This window comes from Aristolochia californica, unplaced genomic scaffold (genome assembly GCF_029961685.1).
Source record: "Aristolochia californica isolate CCGP_79_NKW_82.1479 unplaced genomic scaffold, dmAriCali1.0.hap1 SCAF_2, whole genome shotgun sequence".
In the NCBI taxonomy this organism is placed as follows: domain Eukaryota; kingdom Viridiplantae; phylum Streptophyta; class Magnoliopsida; order Piperales; family Aristolochiaceae; genus Aristolochia; species Aristolochia californica.
In genome coordinates this window covers 41,726,615-41,745,674 of record NW_027181881.1, presented here as the reverse complement: position 1 = coordinate 41,745,674, position 19,060 = coordinate 41,726,615, and the positions used below count along the sequence as shown (strand labels likewise).

At 40.7% G+C, this 19,060-nt stretch overlaps 1 protein-coding gene across 3 annotated transcripts in view; it reads right to left on the bottom strand.

Moving 5' to 3' along the window:
* The window catches only part of LOC137956967 (protein LNK2-like), a 30,533-nt gene extending 11,577 nt beyond the window's left edge, over nt 1-18,956 (bottom strand). For 2 of the 3 annotated variants that reach the window (XM_068804646.1, XM_068804647.1), the window contains exons 1-4: nt 18,656-18,956; nt 7,693-8,050; nt 7,010-7,118; nt 6,506-6,839 (exon numbers count right to left, since the gene is read on the bottom strand). In XM_068804646.1, the coding sequence (XP_068660747.1) occupies nt 6,506-6,839; nt 7,010-7,118; nt 7,693-8,050; nt 18,656-18,679 (825 nt within the window). In that variant the 5' untranslated portion in view covers nt 18,680-18,956. Of the gene's footprint in view, nt 1-6,505; nt 6,840-7,009; nt 7,119-7,499; nt 7,598-7,692; nt 8,051-18,655 lie in introns of those variants that run through there. The other variant, XM_068804648.1, reaches the window with a different exon arrangement.
* Between the last annotated feature and the right edge of the window lie 104 nt (nt 18,957-19,060).

The window sequence follows — 19,060 nt, the reverse complement described above, 5'->3', positions numbered from 1 at the left end:
ATGCCTGAAGCCGGATGAGGTACGAGGGTGGGGGCTGCCATTGTCTCCGGTTGGCTACAGAAGTGCACGAGCCAGGTTCGGGGGGCGAGGAAAGAGATTTTGGGGGTGTATGTGAGGTTTAGACCATCCTTCAGCCATTGGAGGATGCTGGATTTGTCAGTTTTGGGGGTAGAATGGATGGTAATTGACTGTGCCAGTGCAAGACGCCCGTCACGGAGGAGATTTGAGGGTAGGCGGATGATTTTCTGGAGCTCGGTGGGGGGGAGAGGATGGTGCTAGTTCAGAGAGATTTGCGGCTGTGGGCATTTTCAAGGGGGTTGGGTCGGGATGCTTTTGTTAGGAATTAAACGGCCTAATTACAAACTAATGAGAACAATAATAATAATCGCGGAAGAAAGGAAAAGCAAGCACGAAAAGAAACAATAAGATTTATACAGGTTCGCCTCAACGTGAGGCTACGTCTTGTTTTCCGCCGTAGTAATCTACTATGAAAATGAAATAGTTTACAAGAGAAATTGCACACTTATAGGTGTTTCTCTCTAACCTCTCGGGCTGAAACTCAAGATACTCCTCGGATTAAGATGATAAAACAACCCTAATAGCGGCGCCCCCCAATTTAAAGAGAAAACTAGGGCAACCACATTACAAGAGTGAAATTCCCAAACTGCCCTTAATGAAACCACAATCAATATATTGTGGATCGGACGGGGGCTCCCCGGCCCCCTTCCAACTCCCACAACGACCTTAGTGTGAAGGTCAATCCGCGACCAACTCAACGTAAGGCGTTCATTAGGCTCCACAACTTAACAATCTCCCACTTGGAGACTAATCTATCATCAATATCACTTCTGCAGTGACAAAAACTTCTCAATCCTCAGAGAGAAGTCCACACAACTGCAGTTTTTCGATCATAACAGTCTTTGTCAACATATCAGCCGGATTCTGATTCCCTTGAATCTTCTCAAGTGCTAAGACTCCATCCTCCAAAGCCGATCTAATTAAGTGATAACGCATCTGTATGTGCTTTGTTCTGGCATGATAAACAAGATTCTTTGCTAAATGAATAGCACTCTAATTGTCACAATACAACACATTCCTCCCATGCTTGAGACCTAATTCTTCCCAAAAAGATTGCAACCATACCATCTCTTTGCTGGCTTCAGTCACGGCAACATATTCTACCTCAGTAGTGGAAAGAGCAACTATCTTCTACAACTTAGAGGCCCAACTAATTGATGTACCACTCAATGTGTATACATATCCAATGGTACTCTTCGCGCCATCATTGTATCCAGCCATGTTAGCATCTACATAACCCTGTAATCCCAAGTCTAACTTTCTAAAACATAAGTCTGAGTCTGCAGTGCCTCTCAAATACTTGGGAATCCACTTCATTGCTTCCCAATGTTGTTTACTCGGATTACTCATATATCTGCTGACAACTCTCACTGCATGAGCTATGTCTGGTCTAGTACACACCATGGCATACATGAGACTACCAATAGCTGAAGCACAAGGCACATTGGCCATGTTGGCTCGCTCCTGCATCGTAGAAGGTGACTGCTCCTTAGATAGCCTAACGTGATTAGCTAAAGGAGTACTCACTGGTTTTGCATCATTCATGTTGAACCTATTCAACACCTTCTTCACGTATTCTTGTGACAGTTTTAAGACATCAATGTCTCTAGTAATTCTTATCCCAAGGATTTGTTTTGTAGCACCCAAATCCTTCATTGCAAACTCCTTGGACAACTCCCTTTTCAACTTATCTATTTCCTGTTTACTAGCACCTGCTATCAACATGTCATCAACATATAGTAGTAGAATAATGTAAGAGTCATCAAGCTTCTTCACATAACAGCAATGATCCACTTGATACCTCAATAAACCATTACTACTCATAAAAGTGTCAAACTTCTTATACCACTATCTTGGAGCTTGTTTAAGACTATACAAGCTCTTTTGAAGTTTGCACACCATTTTCTTCTTTCTTTCTGCTTTGAAACGATGTGGTTGCATCAAGTAAATTTCTTCCTCCAAATCACCATGAAGAAAGGTTGTTTTTACATCCAATTGCTCTAAGTGCAAGTTTTCATTTGCCACTAGTCTAATAATAGTCAATTTCACTACTAGAGAGAAAATCTCAGTGTAGTCAATGCCTTTTTTTTTTTTTGAAAGCCTTTTACCACCAGTTTTGCCTTTACCGCTTGCTGCCATTATGTTCGTCTTTTATTCGGTACACCCATTTACTCTGCAAGGCCTTCTTCCCTTTTGGTAACTCAGTCAACTACCATGTCTGATCGGATAACAATGAATTCATCTCGTCCTTCATGGCCAACTCACTTCGTTGATTCATCAACTTGCACAGCTTCCTCATAACTCTCTGGTTCACCTTTATCAGTCAATAAAATATAATTCGGTGCAAGGGAGTACCTCTTTGGTAGTCTACTAGTTCTAACAGACCTCCTGAGTTTAGTCTTAGGAATGTTTTGATTTACTTTTGGGGGTATGTTCTCATGGTCTTTCTGAGCAATATTCTTCATCTCATTAGCTGAAAGATCTCTCTACTGAATCACTTCAGACTTCTTGGTTTCATCACCTGTGCTCTTAAAATCTGTTCTCAACCTGTCTTTATATAAGGTACCTTCATTGAAGATCATGTCCTTGCTCATGATAACCTTATGACTTTGGTCATCCCAAAAGCGATAACCAAACTCGGTACCACCATAGCCAATAAAGAAACATTTCTTAGATTTAGCAACAAGTTTATTTCTAGTAGCAGAATCAATATGAATATAAGAACCACAACCAAAAACAATATAAGAACCACAACCAAAAACTTTAAAGAAAAAATAGTTTACCTCTTTTCTGCTCCAGACCTCTTTTGGTATTTTGCAATCCAATGGTGTTGAGGGACCTTTGTTGATCAAATAGGCAGTAGTGCTAATAGCCTCAGTCCAAAACATCTTTGGCAATCCCGCATGTAATCTCATGCTCCTAGCACGCTCATACAAAGTTATGTTCATCCACTCAACCACATCATTCAGTTGAGGTTTTCCAAGAATGGTCTTCTTCATCTTGATTCCATTATCAGCACGGTACCACTTGAAATCATCATCTATGTATTCTCCCCCATTACCTGACTGTAGGTACTTCACCTTCAAATCTGTCTCATTCTCAACCATTGATCTCCATCTCTTGAAGGTATAAAAGATATTAGATTTATTTTTCAAGAAATAAACCCATACCTTTCTGTTTGCATCATAAAAAAATGTCACATAGTAGTTAGGACCACTAAGGGAAGTAACATTTGAAGGCCTCCACACATCAGTGTGAACCAACTCCAATTTTGTTGTCGTTTGTTCCTTTCTGGCTTAGAAAAGCTAACCCTTTTCTGCTTGCCAAAAAATACAGTCTTCACACAAACTGTTGTTTATAGTTTTCAACCCTAGTAGCTTCCCTTTGGATTGAAGCACTTTCATTCCTTCCTCACTCATGTGACCGAGCCTATAATACCACAAGTCAGAATCAGTAATAGTATCAACAACTGCAACCGTGTCTCTGCAACTGGAAGTGATGTAAAGAGTTCTAGTTTTAATTCCCCGTGCAACAACCATGGATCCCTTTGTGACTTTCCAGGTAGTACCATTAAAAGTCACATTATAACCTTCATCATTAAGCTGTCGTACTGAGATCAGATTACCCATCAGTTTTGGTACATGTCTCACCTTGTGAATTTTCCACACTGACCCATTTGACATGCTCAAACGGACATTACCAATACGGACAATAACCAAAGGTTCTCCATCACCAAGATACACCTTCCCGTGATCTCCAACAACATAATTCTCCATTATCTCACGATGTGCGGTTGTGTGAAAAGAAACTCCAGAATCTAACACTCAAGAGTCAATAAGGCTATCAACCGACAAGAGTAAAACATCTTGTACCTCTTCAGTCACCGCATTTGCAACATCGTTTTTCTTTTCATTTTTCTTCGGTGCTCTACAGTTCTTCTTTAAGAGACCAGACTTGCCACAATTCCAGCACTTCACATTCATTTCGAATTTGGACTTGCTTTTACCGTTCCTTGACTTCTCTCTACCATTGACTTTGTTGGAATTCCTCTTGAAGTTCATGCCTCTAGTATCGACACTTAGGGCAGAATTAGATGTCAATGATTATTCGGAGTCCTTTCTACGAACTTCCTCCGCAAGAATGGTATCCCGAACATCATTAAAGATCAACTTCCCGTTGCCTACAAAGTTGTTGACCGCAAACCTCATAGGCTCCCAACAATTTGGCAGAGACGCCAAAAGAATTAAAGTATGAACCTCATCATCAAATTTAATTTGAACGGATGTCAATTGATTGACAATCGTGTTAAACTCATTCAAATGCGATGCAACTGATATATTTTCTGTCATCATTAAATTGAAGAGTTTTTTCATGAGATGTACTTTATTATTTGTGGAAGGTTTCTCATACATGTCGGACAAAATCTTCATCATCCCCGTTGTGGTTTTCTCCAACGCCACGTTGTGAGCAAACCGGACTACTCCCAACACTTGTCTATCGAGGAGAATCCACTTATCATCTTTCATACCTTCTGGTTTCATATCCACAATTGGTGCGTGTAGCTTTTTACTGTACAAATAATCTTCGATTTGCATCCTCCAGAATACAAAATCCATACCATCAAACTTGTTGATCCCTAGTGTCGATCCTTCTCTGCTAGCCATTACTCTCAATCACGAACCAAAACTCTGATACCACTTGTTAGGAATTAAACGCCCTAATTCCAAACTAACGAGAACAATAATAATAATCATGGAAGAAAGGAAAAACAAGCACGAAAAGAAACAACAAGATTTATACATGTTTGCTTCAAGGTGAGACTACATCCTGTCTTCCGCCACTGCAGTAATCCACTATGAAGATGAAATAGTTTACAAAAGAAATCACACACTTACAGGTGTTTCTCTCTAACCTCTTGGGCTGCAACTCGAGATGCTCCTCGGATTGAGATGATAAAACAACACTAATAGCGGTGCCCCCCAATTTAAAGAGAAAACTAGGGCAACCGCATTACAAGAGAAAAATTCCCAAACTGCCTTTAATGAAACAACAATCAATATATCATGGATCGGACGGGGGCTCCCTGCCCCCTTCTAACCCCCACGGCAACCTTAGCGTGAAGGTCAATCCACGACTAACTCAGTGTAAGGCGTTAATTAGGCTCTACAACTTAACAACTTCGGGGTAGGAGAGAAGAGAAGAAAAAGGTCATGGGGGGGAGACAAGGCTTTGGCAAGGCTCGGGAAGGAGAGGTGGAAATGCAAGGTTATTGCCGCCGATGGTCACCAGAAAACTCGCCGACGCTAGCGTTGGAGATAAGCTCCGGAGAACTTCAGGCAGCTCATTCCAACTGAAGCCAGAGTTGGTGGTCTCCAGGATGAAGAGGCGAGCAAGGATCAAGCTCCTCCGGCACTGAGTTATTTTGCAATCTTAGCGACCACAGAAAGTGGTCACTGAGAAAGTGAAAATCGAGCTTCCAGACTAGAGCTCACAAGTTCTCCTCAATCTGTCTTCCGTACAGCGCAGGAACTGTTGGACGAAGGCAGATATGACTGTTGTGGAGACACAGATGAAGGAGAGCTTCGTCTCGCTCGCCGAACTGATCCGAATGACAGTTCCCGAGCTTCAATTAACCCTTTCAACTATAACTTGATTTTTCCTATAAGAAAATTGAAACGGTTGCTGTTTTCGTCGTTGCCGGGAGACGGTCGTCCATTCCGCATCCCTGGGCTCCATCGACGTCAACTATTGCTCGCCGGAGGCATTTCCGAGATCTTCAGGTCATCGGCCGGAGTTCTGGCCATTGCTGGTAGGGAAGACGAACCTTCTGCGGCTTGGGGATGCTTGGAGCGCCGGTGGCCGTTGTCGGAGATGACGACGGCAGGACCGCCAGCGGTGCAACAGCCGGCAAGTGGGTGCAGGATGGGACCTGGACCAGTGGCAGGTGGGGCCACCCTGTCTCGTTCAGTCACACTCATGATCTCATGCACAGGCGCGGGCTCAGACATTTCAAATTCCAGCACCTAAAATTTACCCTAGAATTTAACAACAATTATCTTAATGAAAGAGTAACCAAGCTCATGTGTTCCTGTAGTGGCCTGATGCAAACAGTTCATATCTATTCTGATGAACTTTTATAGCCAGACCTGAAAATCAGTGTTGCCAGCTGGTTCATTACACTTGCTCGCCAATAGAAAATGATACTATGCTAAGCATGTGGTTGTGCAGGCTGCACAATTTGCATGTACCACATGAATAAATAAGGATGTGACAAGTATGACTAATTTTTGTAGTTTATCTTGACACTGATGAAAAGTCAAAATAAGCTATTACATCAAACTTTCATCAGTATTTTTCATTATATTTGCATCAGATCACCTTAGACAGCATCCACATACCCTTGGGATAAATAATAAATGTTCCATACCTTTTCCTCCAGCGAGGATTTTCCTCCAGTTGCCTTGTTAAAAAACTCAGCGGTTTTAACCTTATTTTGTGGCACATTTTTTGGACAAACAGAGCTGAGATTGTTTCTCTCTGCCATTTCTGAGCTAAGAGACTGGTTTTTATATGGAACATACTCCATTTTTCCTTCATAATGCTCTGAGGTGTTCCTGATTGCTTGAAATTCTGTACTTAGAGAGCTTGCAGCCACAGAGAAAGATTGTGTAGGGCTATTATCAATCATGTCTGCAGCAGCAGATGACCATAGCTCATCCGCACTGCCAATCATTTCATGTCCAAGTACAGAGTCATCATTTCTGCAAAATCATCACTTGTGAGGATAGCATGTCAGATAACTTAATAGAATGAATTAGGCAGGAAAAAGATATAAACAATATAATAATCATGCAATTAATTAAGTTTACTAGCTTGAATTTTCTAGTAACTTGCTTATTGTTTCAACCATGGAAAAAACAATAGCTACTACCTAAAAATTTTATCAAGGTCATCAAAGTTGCCAATGTTAGCCCAACTGTAGTCAAGGAAGCCGTCACTCTCCTTGGCTTCTTGTTCATTTCCAAACAATTCAGGTTCACCTGTACCAAAAGTTGAGAATGATTAGTGTTTTAAGAATTTCATAATCTATTTAAGAAAATTCAAAAAGGAGAAAAATTGAAAATTTCCTGAGGACACTGCTGGCACTGATTCCTGAAAAAGAACATGGATACAGTTCTGAACACAGAACACGGCTTATTGGAGAAAAAAATGGAGACAGAGGATCTGAGGGTGCGGGTAGTCTGGGAGTAAGTACCGAAGTAGACACTTCTTTTAGTAAGAGTATCCTTAGTCTAGAATAGCATTGGCATTCTAAATTTAACCACACAGACAAGCAAAGGCTAGATTGGCTGGGCTGATTCCAGAAGATCACATCACCCAGCTAGACCACATAGCAGATGACAGATTCAAATAAAGTTTACCTTTAATGGAAGAAAGGAAAGGACCACGCAATTCAGCTGACATTGTATGGAGTGTGTTGTAGTTATTTATGATGTCATACAGGTTACACTATTTTGACCTGCCAGGATAGCAGGTTAGGGAGACTGAGTCAGTCCACTAGGTTTGCTCTCGGCTTATTTTGCAAAATATAAAATGCTTTCTCAATCATGTTACCTTTTATCAAGTTGAAGTTGGTCACATCAGTGAAATTAGACAGTTCGGTCTCAATAGAGCCCCCTTTGTTAACCACATCTGATGCAGGCAAATCTGTCCATGAACCCAAGCCCAGTCCTGAAGCTGAAAGTTCTTCATTTGCCCTTGTAGGGGAGGTTTCAACCTTAATATCAGGTAAATCATTTTTGACTCCCAGAGTCTTGTCCTCACCAGATTTACTTATGACATTGGTGTCCTGAATGCATTGCTCCTTCCCGATATCCCCAAATGAAAAATATGCATTCTCATTATGCTCCTTGGGATACGGGACAATATGATCATCACTCTCACCAGGTTCACCCCATATTATGTCTGCAATCTGACAAAGTAAGAAAAAGAAGCAAGAAGACATGAGATACATTGACAACAAGGCAACCCTAATTTATATTATATTATGGCTTCATGGAAATCACAAAAATCACCCCTGAGATTTTAAGGATGCTAGACCAAAGGTCCTTCCTAAGTCACAATGACCTTAAGAAAACCATAGTTACAAACTATAGTGAACCACATTCGTCTGTCGCATAGTTACAAACTATAGTGAACCACATTCGTCTGTCGCACAAGAACGTTAAGGGAAGTACTACCAGCAGCCAAGTTATTGGCTCTTGCAGAATAAAGAGAAACAGAATGAAAAACATCTGCCTTTTTGCAAACTCAAGTTTACCAAAATGCTTCTTGAGAGACCTCAATAATTCCATATTACCAAAAGTTACACATCTTTGAATCAATTTACTGAGAAAGATGCCCTCTTTTCATCCTCAATGCCAGCTGCACAACATCCTAGAAACCTTCTTAATAAAACATATTTTCACTAATGTAGATTGACATCCTACCTTCACCACTTTCTGAAATCCTTCAATGTTTTCAGGGAAGATAATATGATGAACTAGGCAAGAAAAAAATGAGTGGTAGAAAATAACTTCAACTACAAGAAAAATGAGAATCCAATATGTATTAAGCACAGAATATGATAAAGCGCAAAAAAAACTTCTTAATCAAGATGACCCTATCTTCATCCTCGATGCCAACTGCACAACATCCTAGATACCTTCTTAAGAAAGACCATTATAACTAATGGATCGGCATCTATGTTTGCCACTTTCTGAAATTCTTCAATGTTTTCAGGGAAGATAATATGACAAAGAAGGAGAGAGAGAGAGAGAGAGAAAATCAGATGTACTAGGCATATGACAAAGCACACAAAAAAGAGAGAAAAAAGTCGTAGAAAATTACTTTAAAAACAAGAAATATGAGAATTCAAGATGTACTAAGCACAGAACAGACTTGGAAATCCATTAAATAGAGACACGTTACTTGTCCATCTATCTCATGAAAAATACTAATATGAAGAACCTGTAACTACTACAAACTGTACCAAAATCAAATGTTAAAGTAAGTTCTGTGCCAAAATCAAATGTTAAAGTCAGTAAGTTCTGTACCAAAATCAAATGTTAAAGTCAGTAAGTTCATCTGTCCATGTCAAATCCACAGTCGGTATCTTATTTTCAAAACTATTATTCAACTTTTTTTTCCACTAAAGTCAACACTTCTTCTTGGTCCACATTAATTTAACTTTTTAAGAATATTAGAAAAATAAACATAACATCTGAGTAGAAGAGAAGTTTAAACATGGAAAAGTATCTGCGACAAATCTTATTTTAAGAAAAAGTAAGCCAGTGATTTAATGCAGTTCAAGTTAAAAAAGAAAGGCACATAATATACAGACCATAAAATGTTTCTAACCATACAGGTAAAACAACACCAAGTAGATGAAAGTCCACACTGAGAAAGTTATTTGCAAGACATCTTTTCTTTAAAAAAAAGTAAGCTAGTGATTTAATGCAGTTCAAGTTAAAAAAGGTAGTTTGTCCTTCCCTTGTCAACCTTAAAGTGAACAGTTAAGCTGAGTAGAAGGGATCTAAGCTATACTGTACTATGACGATATGACCATCTGACCATAAGTCTATGCCCATGTCTTAGACCCCACCAGCTTCAACCCATCAAGCCAATAAACATGCTCAACCTCCTTAGAAAAGATTAGGTGAGAAGATGTGCAGGCCAGGTTACAAAACTCTCTCACCATCTCTAACAATCTAATGACAAAATTTCAAAATGAGTGAGAGCACACCTGAACGCAACTGCGAGAGACCGAGTGTGAAGGGGTGGCCCCACCTGCCGGCCACCGTTGCTCCAAGCGTCTCCAAGTAACAGGAAGGTCGTCCCTTCTAGCAACGGCCAGAGCTCAAGCCGACGATCGGAAAACCCCGACAACCATGCCGGCGAGCATCCGAATGCCCCGACGAAACCCAACGACACGGAATGGACCGCTCTCCTGGCGACGGTGACAAAAACCTCTTCTCTGTTTCTCATATGGGAAAAACTGAGTTACAGTCGAGCGTGTTAATTGCAACTCAGGTCCGGTCATTCGCATCAGCTTGGGGAGTGAACCAAAGATCCCGAGCCCTACCAAAACCAATTCTAAGCCATGCTGGATGTCACGCATAGGTGGTAGTGTATCTGGGAGCTCCTTGGGAAAGACATCCTGGAATTCCCGTCAGATGGACTCAACTTCAAGCATTGAGTCGCCTAAGGAGTTCACGGGTACCTCGCGGGCTACCATTGCAAAAACTACAGACTCATGCAATATTTCATCGTCCAAATCCTTGAGACTGATGAAATACAAGGTTTTCTTTTGAGAGCTCGATTGTGTTTTACTCTGCGTAACAAATTTTGAGGGCAATGGTTTAAGGCGGATGGTCTTTCCTTTGAACAAGAAAGCAAATATTAGAGCGCCCATAAATTGTAACATCTCAATCATACAACCAGGGCTTGTCCCAGATGGTGTGACCCAAATCTATGGCAATTACATCACACCAGATATTTTCTTTGTATTCAAGGAATTAAATGGGGACGAGACACCAACCCTCAACTAAAATGGAAGTGTCATTGACCCACAAACTCGATAAGGTCTAGGATGTGGAATGGTCTTTAGGCTGAGGTCGGCAACAGTGCGGGATGAGACAACATTGATGCAACTGCTGCTATCAATGATAACATTGCAGCTCTTCTCTCCACACTTGATGTAAGTGTGAAAGATAGTAGCTTGATGCCAGTCGTCAAACTCCTTGGGCTAAGTCAACGCACATTGGACAACATTCAATCAACGGCGGGGGTGTGAGTAGGTCTGGCACAATTCAAAGCGGGTGTGCTCTCCTCAGACGTTTCATTTGAGAGATCAAAGTCGATAGGATCAGGCTCGTACTCCACGTTTTCCTAGTCTTCCTGTGAGTACTCTTAATGCTCGATAAGAAGGGTTCAAGTGCTACAATTGGATGCGATGTGTCCAAATCCTCGACACTTATGACATTGAATCCTCAAATTGAGTTTTGACAATTCTTTTCCTGCCCCTGATGTAGGGGGTCCAGATTGTGACAATCTTTGAGGGGGAACACCTAAAATTGACTTTCCTGGGACTTGAGGATTAGTGGTGGAAAACCAAAAAGGCATCGTACGGGTGCCCAACCTATTACGAATTAGACGCCCTAATTCCAAACTAATGAGAGTAATAATAATAATCGTGGAAGAAAGGAAAAACAAGATTTATACAGATTCGTCTCAAGGTGAGACTATTTCCTATCTTCCGCCGCTGTAGTAATCCACTATAAAGAAGAAATAGTTTACAAGAGAAATCGCACACTTATAGGTAGTTTTTTCGCTAACCTCTCTCGGCCGCAACTGATGCTCCTCGGATGATAAAACCCTAATAGCAACACCTCAAATATAAAGAAGAATTTAGGGCAACCGCGATACAAGAATAAAATTTCCAAACTGCCCTTAATGAAACAACTGTTAATATATCATGGACCGGGAGGGGGCTCCGCCCCAACACCCCCAGGATAAGAGTTTCCCGCCTCCCTTCCAACCCCCACGTTGACTTTACCACGAAGGTCAATCCGCATACCAACTCAGCGTAGGGCGTTGATTAGGCTCCACAACTTAACAATCTCCCACTTGGAGACTAATCCATCATCAATATCTCCTCTGCAACGGCAACAACTTCTCAATCCTCAGAGAGAAGTCTAATTGAAGTTGCACACAACTTCAGTTTCTCAATCCTAACAGTCTTTGCCAACATATCACCCGCATTCTGACTTCCTTGAATCTTTTCAAGTGCTAAGACTTCATCCTCTAAAGCCAATCTAATGAAGTGATAACGCACCTGTAAGTGCTTTGTTCTGATATGATAAACAAAATTCTTTGTTAAATGAATAGTACTGTGACTGTCATAGTACAACACATTCTTCCCGTGTTTGAGACCTAATTCTTCCCAGAAGGACTGCAGCCATACCATCTCTTTGCTGGCTTCAGTCACGACGACATATTCTACCTCAGTAATGGAAAGAGTAACTATCTTCTGCAACTTAGAGACCTAGCTAACTATTGTACCACCCAATGTGTATACATATTTAGTGGTACTTTTTCTGCCATCAATGTCTCCAGCCATGTCAGCATATACATAACCCTGTAATCCCAAGTCTGACTTTTTGAAACATAAGGCTGAGTCTGCAGTGCCTCTCAAATACCTGAGAATCCACTTCACTGCTTCCCAATGTTGATTACCTGGAGTACTCATCACAACTCCCACTACATAAGCTACGTCTAGATTAGTGCACACCTTGGCATACATGAGACTGCTAGCAGAAGCATAAAGCACATTGGCCATGTTGGCTCACTCTTGCTTTGTAGAAAATGACTGCTCCTTAGATAGCCTAAAGTGAGTAGCCAAAGGAGTACTCACTGGTTTTGCATCATTCATGTTGAATCTGCTCTGCAACTTCTTCACATATTCTTCTTGTGACAGTTTCAAGACATCAATGTCCCTAGTAATCCTCATCCCAAGGATTTGTTTTGCAATACCCAAATACTTAATTGCAAACTTCTTGGACAACTCTCTTTTCAACTTATCTATTTCCTTCTTACAATCACCTACTATCAATATGTCATCAATATATAACACTAGAATGATGTAGGAGTCATCAAGTTTCTTCACATAACAACAATGATCCACCCGACACCTCAAGAAACCATTACTACTCATAAGGTGTCAAACTTCTTATACCATTGTCTTGGAGCTCGTTTAAGACCATACAAGCTCTTTTGAAGTTTTTTTTTTTTGAGTGGGGCGTGGCTCGATTCGAAGTCGCGACCTGATGCACCTAATGTACACAGAATACAACTAGACCAAATGGCCTTAGGTAAACTCTTTTGAAGTTAGCACACCATTTTCTCTTTTCCTTGTGCTTTGAAACCCTGTAATTGCATCATGTAAATTTCTTCCTCCAAATCACCATGAAGAAAGGTTGTCTTTACATCCAACTGCTCTAATGTGCAAGTCTTCATTTGCCACTAGTCCAGGCATTGTTCTAATAGTAGTCAATTTCAATTTTGGAGAGAAAATCTCAGTGTAGTCAATGCCTTCTTTTTGTTGAACGCCCTTTACCACCAGTCTTGCCTTGTACTGCTTGTTGCCATCATGTTCGTCTTTTATTCAGTACACCCATTGTTATGCAAGGCCTTCTTCTCTTTTGATAACTCGGTCAACTACTATGTCTAATTGTATAACAGTGGATCCATCTCATCCCGCATGGCCAACTCCCACTTGGTTGATTCATCAGCTTGCACGACTTTCTCATACGTCCCTGGTTGACCTTTATCAGTTAACAGAATATAATTCAGTGCAGAGGAGTACCTCTGTCTTGGTCTGCTAGTTTTGACATATCTCCTTAGTTCAGTCACAAGAATGTTCTGATTTACTTCTGGGGATATGTTCTCCTGATCTTCTGAGTAATATTCTCCATCTCAATAGAGGGAAGATCTCTCAACTAAATCACTTCAGACTTCTTGGCTTCATCACTTGTGCTCTCAGACTTTGTTTTCAACTTGTCTTTAAGCAGGGCACCTTCATTGAAGATCACGTTCTTCTCCTGATAACGTTACGACTTTGGTCATCATAGAAGCGATAACCAAACTCGGTACCACCATAGCCAATAAAGAAACATATTTTAGATTTAGCATCAGGTTTACTTCTAACAGCAGAATCAATGTGAATATAAGAAACACAACCAAAAGCTTTCAAGAAAGAAAGGTTTACCTCTTTACCACTCCAGACCTCTTCTGGTATTTTGCAATCCAATGGTGTTGAGAGACCTCTGTTAATCAAATAGGCAACGGTGCTAATAGCCTCAGACTAGAACATCTTTGGCAATCCCGCATGAAATCTCATGCTCCTAGTACGCTCATTCAAAGTTCTGTTCATCCTCTCAACCATACTATCCTGTTGAGGTTTTTCAAGAATGATCTTCATTTTGATTTCATTATCAGCACAATACCGCTTAAAATCATCATCTATGTATTATCCCCCATTATCTGACTGCAGACACTTCACCTTCAAATTTGTCTCCTTCTCAACCATTGCTTTGCATCTCTTGAAGGTATAAAAGACATCAGATTTCTTTTTCAGGAAATAAACTCATACCTTTCTGCATGCATCATCAATGAATGTCACATAGTAGTTAGAACCACCAAAGGTGGTAATAGTTGAAGGCCCCCACACATCCGTGTGAACTAACTCCGATTTTGTTGTCTTTTGTTTCTTTCCAGCCTTAGGAAAGCTAACCTTTTTCTACTTGCCGAAAATACAGTCTTCACACAAACTCTGGTTTACAATTTTCGACCCTGCTAGCTTCCCTTTAGACTAAAGCACTTTCATTCCCCTCTCACTCATGTAACCGAGCCTACAATGCCACAAATCAGAATTAGTAACAGTATCAGCAACTGCAACCATGTCTCTGCAACTGAAAGTGATGTGATGTAAAGAGTTCCAGTTTTAACACCTCGTGCAACAACCATGGCTCCCTTTGTGACTTTCTAAACAACATCATTAAAAGTCACATTATGACCTTCATCATCGAGCTACCCTACTGAGATCAGATTACGCATCAGTTTTGGTACATGTCTCACCTTGTGAATTTTCCACACCGACCCATTTGACATCCTCAAACTGACATTACCAATACCGACAATATCCAAAGGTTCTCCATCTACAAGATACACCTTGTGATCTCCAACAACATAATTCTCCATGATCTCACGATGTGCGGTGGTGCAAAAAGAAACTCCTAAATCTAACACCCAAGAATCAATAGGGCTATCAACCAACAAAAGTAAATCATCTTGTACTTCTTCAGTCACCACATTTGCAGCATCGTTTTTCTTTTCATCCTTCTTCGGTGCTCAGCAGTTTTTCTTTATGTGACCAGACTTGCCACAATTCCAGCACGGAATTTGGACTTGCTTCTACCATTCCTTGACTTCCCTCTACCATTGCCCTTTTTTGAATTCCTCTCGAAGTTTTTGCCCCTAGTATCGACACTTAGGGCAGAATTAGATGTCGACGATTCTCTGGAGTCCTTTCTACGAACTACCTCCGCAAGAATGGCATCCCGAACATCATTAAATATCAACTTCCCATTGCCTATAGAGTTTTTAACCACAACCTTCATAGGCTCCCAACAATTTGGCAGAGACGCCAAAAGAATTAAAGCACGAACCTCATCATCAAATTTAATCCGAACCGAGGTCAATTGATTGAAAATCGTGCTAAACTCACTCAAATGCGATGTCATTGATGTATTTTTTGTCATCTTTAAATTGAAGAGTTTTTTCATGAGATGTACCTTATTATTTGCGGAAGGCTTCTCATACATGTCAGATAGAATCTTCATCATCCCTGTTATGATTTTCTCTTATGCCACATTTTGAACTAAAGGGACTGCTCCCAACACCTGTTTATCGAGGAGATTCCACTCATAATCTTTCATAGCTTCTGGTTTCATACCTAGAAGTGGTACACGTGGCTTTTTACTGTAAAGATAATCTTCAATCTGCATCCTCCAGAACGCAAAATTCATACCATCGAACTTGTTGATTCCAAGTGTCGGTCCTTCTCCGCTAGCCATTGCTCTCAATCACAAACCAAAGCTCTGATGCCACGCCCTAATTCCAAACTAACGAGAGCAATAATAATACTCGCGAAAGAAAGGAAAAACAAGCACGAGAACAAACAAGATTTATAGAGGTTTGCCTCAAGGTGAAACTACGTCCTATCTTTCACCGTTGCAGTAATCCACTACAAAGATGAAATAGTTTACAAGAGAAATCCCACACACTTATAGGTGGTTTTTTCTCTAACCCCTAATAGCGACTGATGCTCCTTGGATGATAAAACCCTAATAGCGACACCCCAAATATAAAGAGGAAACTACGGCAACCGCGATACAAAAATAAAATTCCCAAACTGCCCTTAATGAAACAACAGTTAATATCCACTCTCATACATGCATTAGTGCTATGGCATCAAGTATGCCAAAAAAACTAAAGATGGAGGCTTAAGAAAAACGAGGCTTAAAGCCATTAACTTAGCACTATTTTCTAAGTGGCTATAGAGGCTAAGTTTTAACAGGCAAATATTATGGAAAAGATTAATCTCTCTGAAATAATCCATCCTTTAAGACAATTGGATACCTCTAGGCATGCTCCCTAGAAGAGCATCTAGAATATGGAAGGTGAATGTGAAAGACAAACAAACTTTTCATGGCATCATCAGCTACAATGTAAGGGATGGGCATATGGTATGTTTCTGGATTGAGATTATGCAATCTCCATGGTTCTTGCTTTGCTACCTCTCCATAGGCTAGCCAAAGATTAGCCAATGTTTAAAAAAAAAAAAATTATGAGAATTTCATTAAGAAAAGAAGAAAGAGAACAAGAGAAAGAAGTGCGCCCCTAACTTAGGGCAGCATCAAACAACAATCACCAAAGAAGGAAAAGAAAGCTAACAAAAGTATCCCAATAAAGCAATCCCCACCCAAACCAAATACATCAATCAACATGTATCTATTGAATAAGTATTACCCTCTATAACAAGTGAAAGAGAAACACCCATCCAAGCTGAATTATCCACCAACCCATTGAAACTTCTACCGACATAAACCCAATTTACAAAAAGACCTCAGCAAATATCAATTGTCTCATCTCACCATGGAGGAGATCGACCAGATGAAAACCACCCCAAGATCATTGCCAGATTGCCTTAATAACAAGTGGCAAATTATAATGCTGCACATAAATCCTCAATCCATCAAGCCAAGCATGACTTTTCACTTCAGTAGAATCTCACACCCCAAATAGAGAAAAAAGTACCCACAGGATCTGTTCCAAACGATGCCCCGGCCTCCTATAAGGCCCGAATTTCCCCAAAAACTTCCATCAAAGTTCAACTTAAGCCAACCCACCATAGGAGGTTGCCAAGGCTGAATCATTGTTCTCTAGGAGGAGACAAAAGTGGCAAACTCATGCCTTGTAAAACCCTGAAAAGAAGAAACTTTACTTAAATAAAAAATGAGTGTAATGTACCATAAGCTCAATGGCCCCCAGGATTTGTCATTCTTAGTGAAAGATTCAAGAACATCAGGTGGCTAAATCTTTGGATGGCACCTAAAGCCTCAGGAGGGACTTTAAAGATGACACGCTACCAATATGGAGTCATACAACCCTTGGCACCTTCTTGGTTGCTATATACTACAGCCTTGTCATGACTCACACTCTCCAAAATATAGCACTAGAAGCTAGTCTGCCCTAGAGGCTCTTGGGTCACAAAAAGTTCCCCATTCGCACAGACAGTAGCTCAAAGGAAAGCTTTCGCCTGTGATGAGCTAGAAGAGGTAAGTAAGTTGCATTAAACAGCCTTTGCAAGCTTTATGGTGAGGTAGAGGAGACACTAGATTACACATCTTCATCTGCCCATTCAGCTCTTCAGATTGTGGAAAATTTTGAAGAAATTTGCCATCCACATGTGCTTCTCGAATCTTTCTCTACGTTTACAGCTCAATGCCGCACAAGGCTTCAATCAATATATGAAAAAATCCTAAGAAAAGCAGCAGTAGTGCAGTCCCATGGTACATTTGCCTTGAAGAAAAAGAAGGGAATCAACCGGTCTTTCAATTCCCTCAACCCTGTAATTGGATCCATCTTTCACTCCACCCTTTGGTAGACCAGCTCACTCCAACAAAAGTCCCCTTTTCAAGCTCTACCACAGAAGATATTGAAGAACCACTCTTAGCTTCAAGGATCATATAACCCCAGTCATTACATCTGACAAGCCTCACTAGTTGGTAGGAAGAAGCTGAATTTCGATGTCTGATCCCTAGGCAATCTAGGGCACACAGGTACTGGAGGAGTCTTTAGCGACCACTCTGGCTCCTCTAATTTGGCCATGCATTTTCAGTTCGCCTTTTTGTCGAGCCCGTAAGAGGCAGGACGGCCACTCATCACAGCAAAAGCTAAAAAATGGAACAGTTCAATGTAGTTGGAAATTTCACAATAATTACTCCTCATAAGTCAGAAACCCAACAGTTAAATCCGACCGTAGGCAAAATATATACGACCAAAAAAATGGTCACCCGAGTGCCTTTAGTCATACTAATTACGGCCTCTCCACAATGTAATCCCAAATACGAACAGAAAGAAAACCACCTAGGTAAACCATTAAAATTCACAACTGCCTGATTCTTCCGGTTAACTCTGTTCCCCAAAGAAAACATCTTCTTCACTGAAAATAACCTCTCTTTTTTTCCATTACAAATATATATACTTTAAGAAACAGAGCACTTGTCAACATAAAATTCCTAGAAAGCAATCCGAACAGTTCGCCCGTAGAAATTCAGTAACAAGCCAACACATACGGGAAGAAAATTTTAAAAAGAAAAACTGAATGAAGGATAGATCCATTAAATTTCCGAACATAGTTATGTTCTGTTTATTTATAAAAAAAATCCAATAATAATAATAATAAAATATCCACCTCTTCGTCGTTCCAATCAAACATCTCTAACGACCTCTACGCCGTATACCACTTCCCGAAAGCACTTGTAATTCAACTCAAACATTGCCAGGTTGAAAAAGCGTGGAAACACCTAAGGCCTTCAACCAAAATCGAGATACATGGACGCCAACAATGAAAGAAACGGCTTCAGTCTAGCAAAATAAACACGGACAAGGGGTCCTCGAATCGCAAAGGAGACGAAAAGGTGCAGTAGTTGCAGCTGTGGGAAGTTAATGGACGGATGGAGAGAGAGAGAGAGAGAAGAAGAAGAAGAAGGATATGTGAGTGAGAGGAGAGAGACAAAGGGGGTTAGAGAGAGAAAACAAGACCCCAGAAGAACACGTGGAAGGCAGAGATTTATCCGACAATTCAGCGGGTCCACGT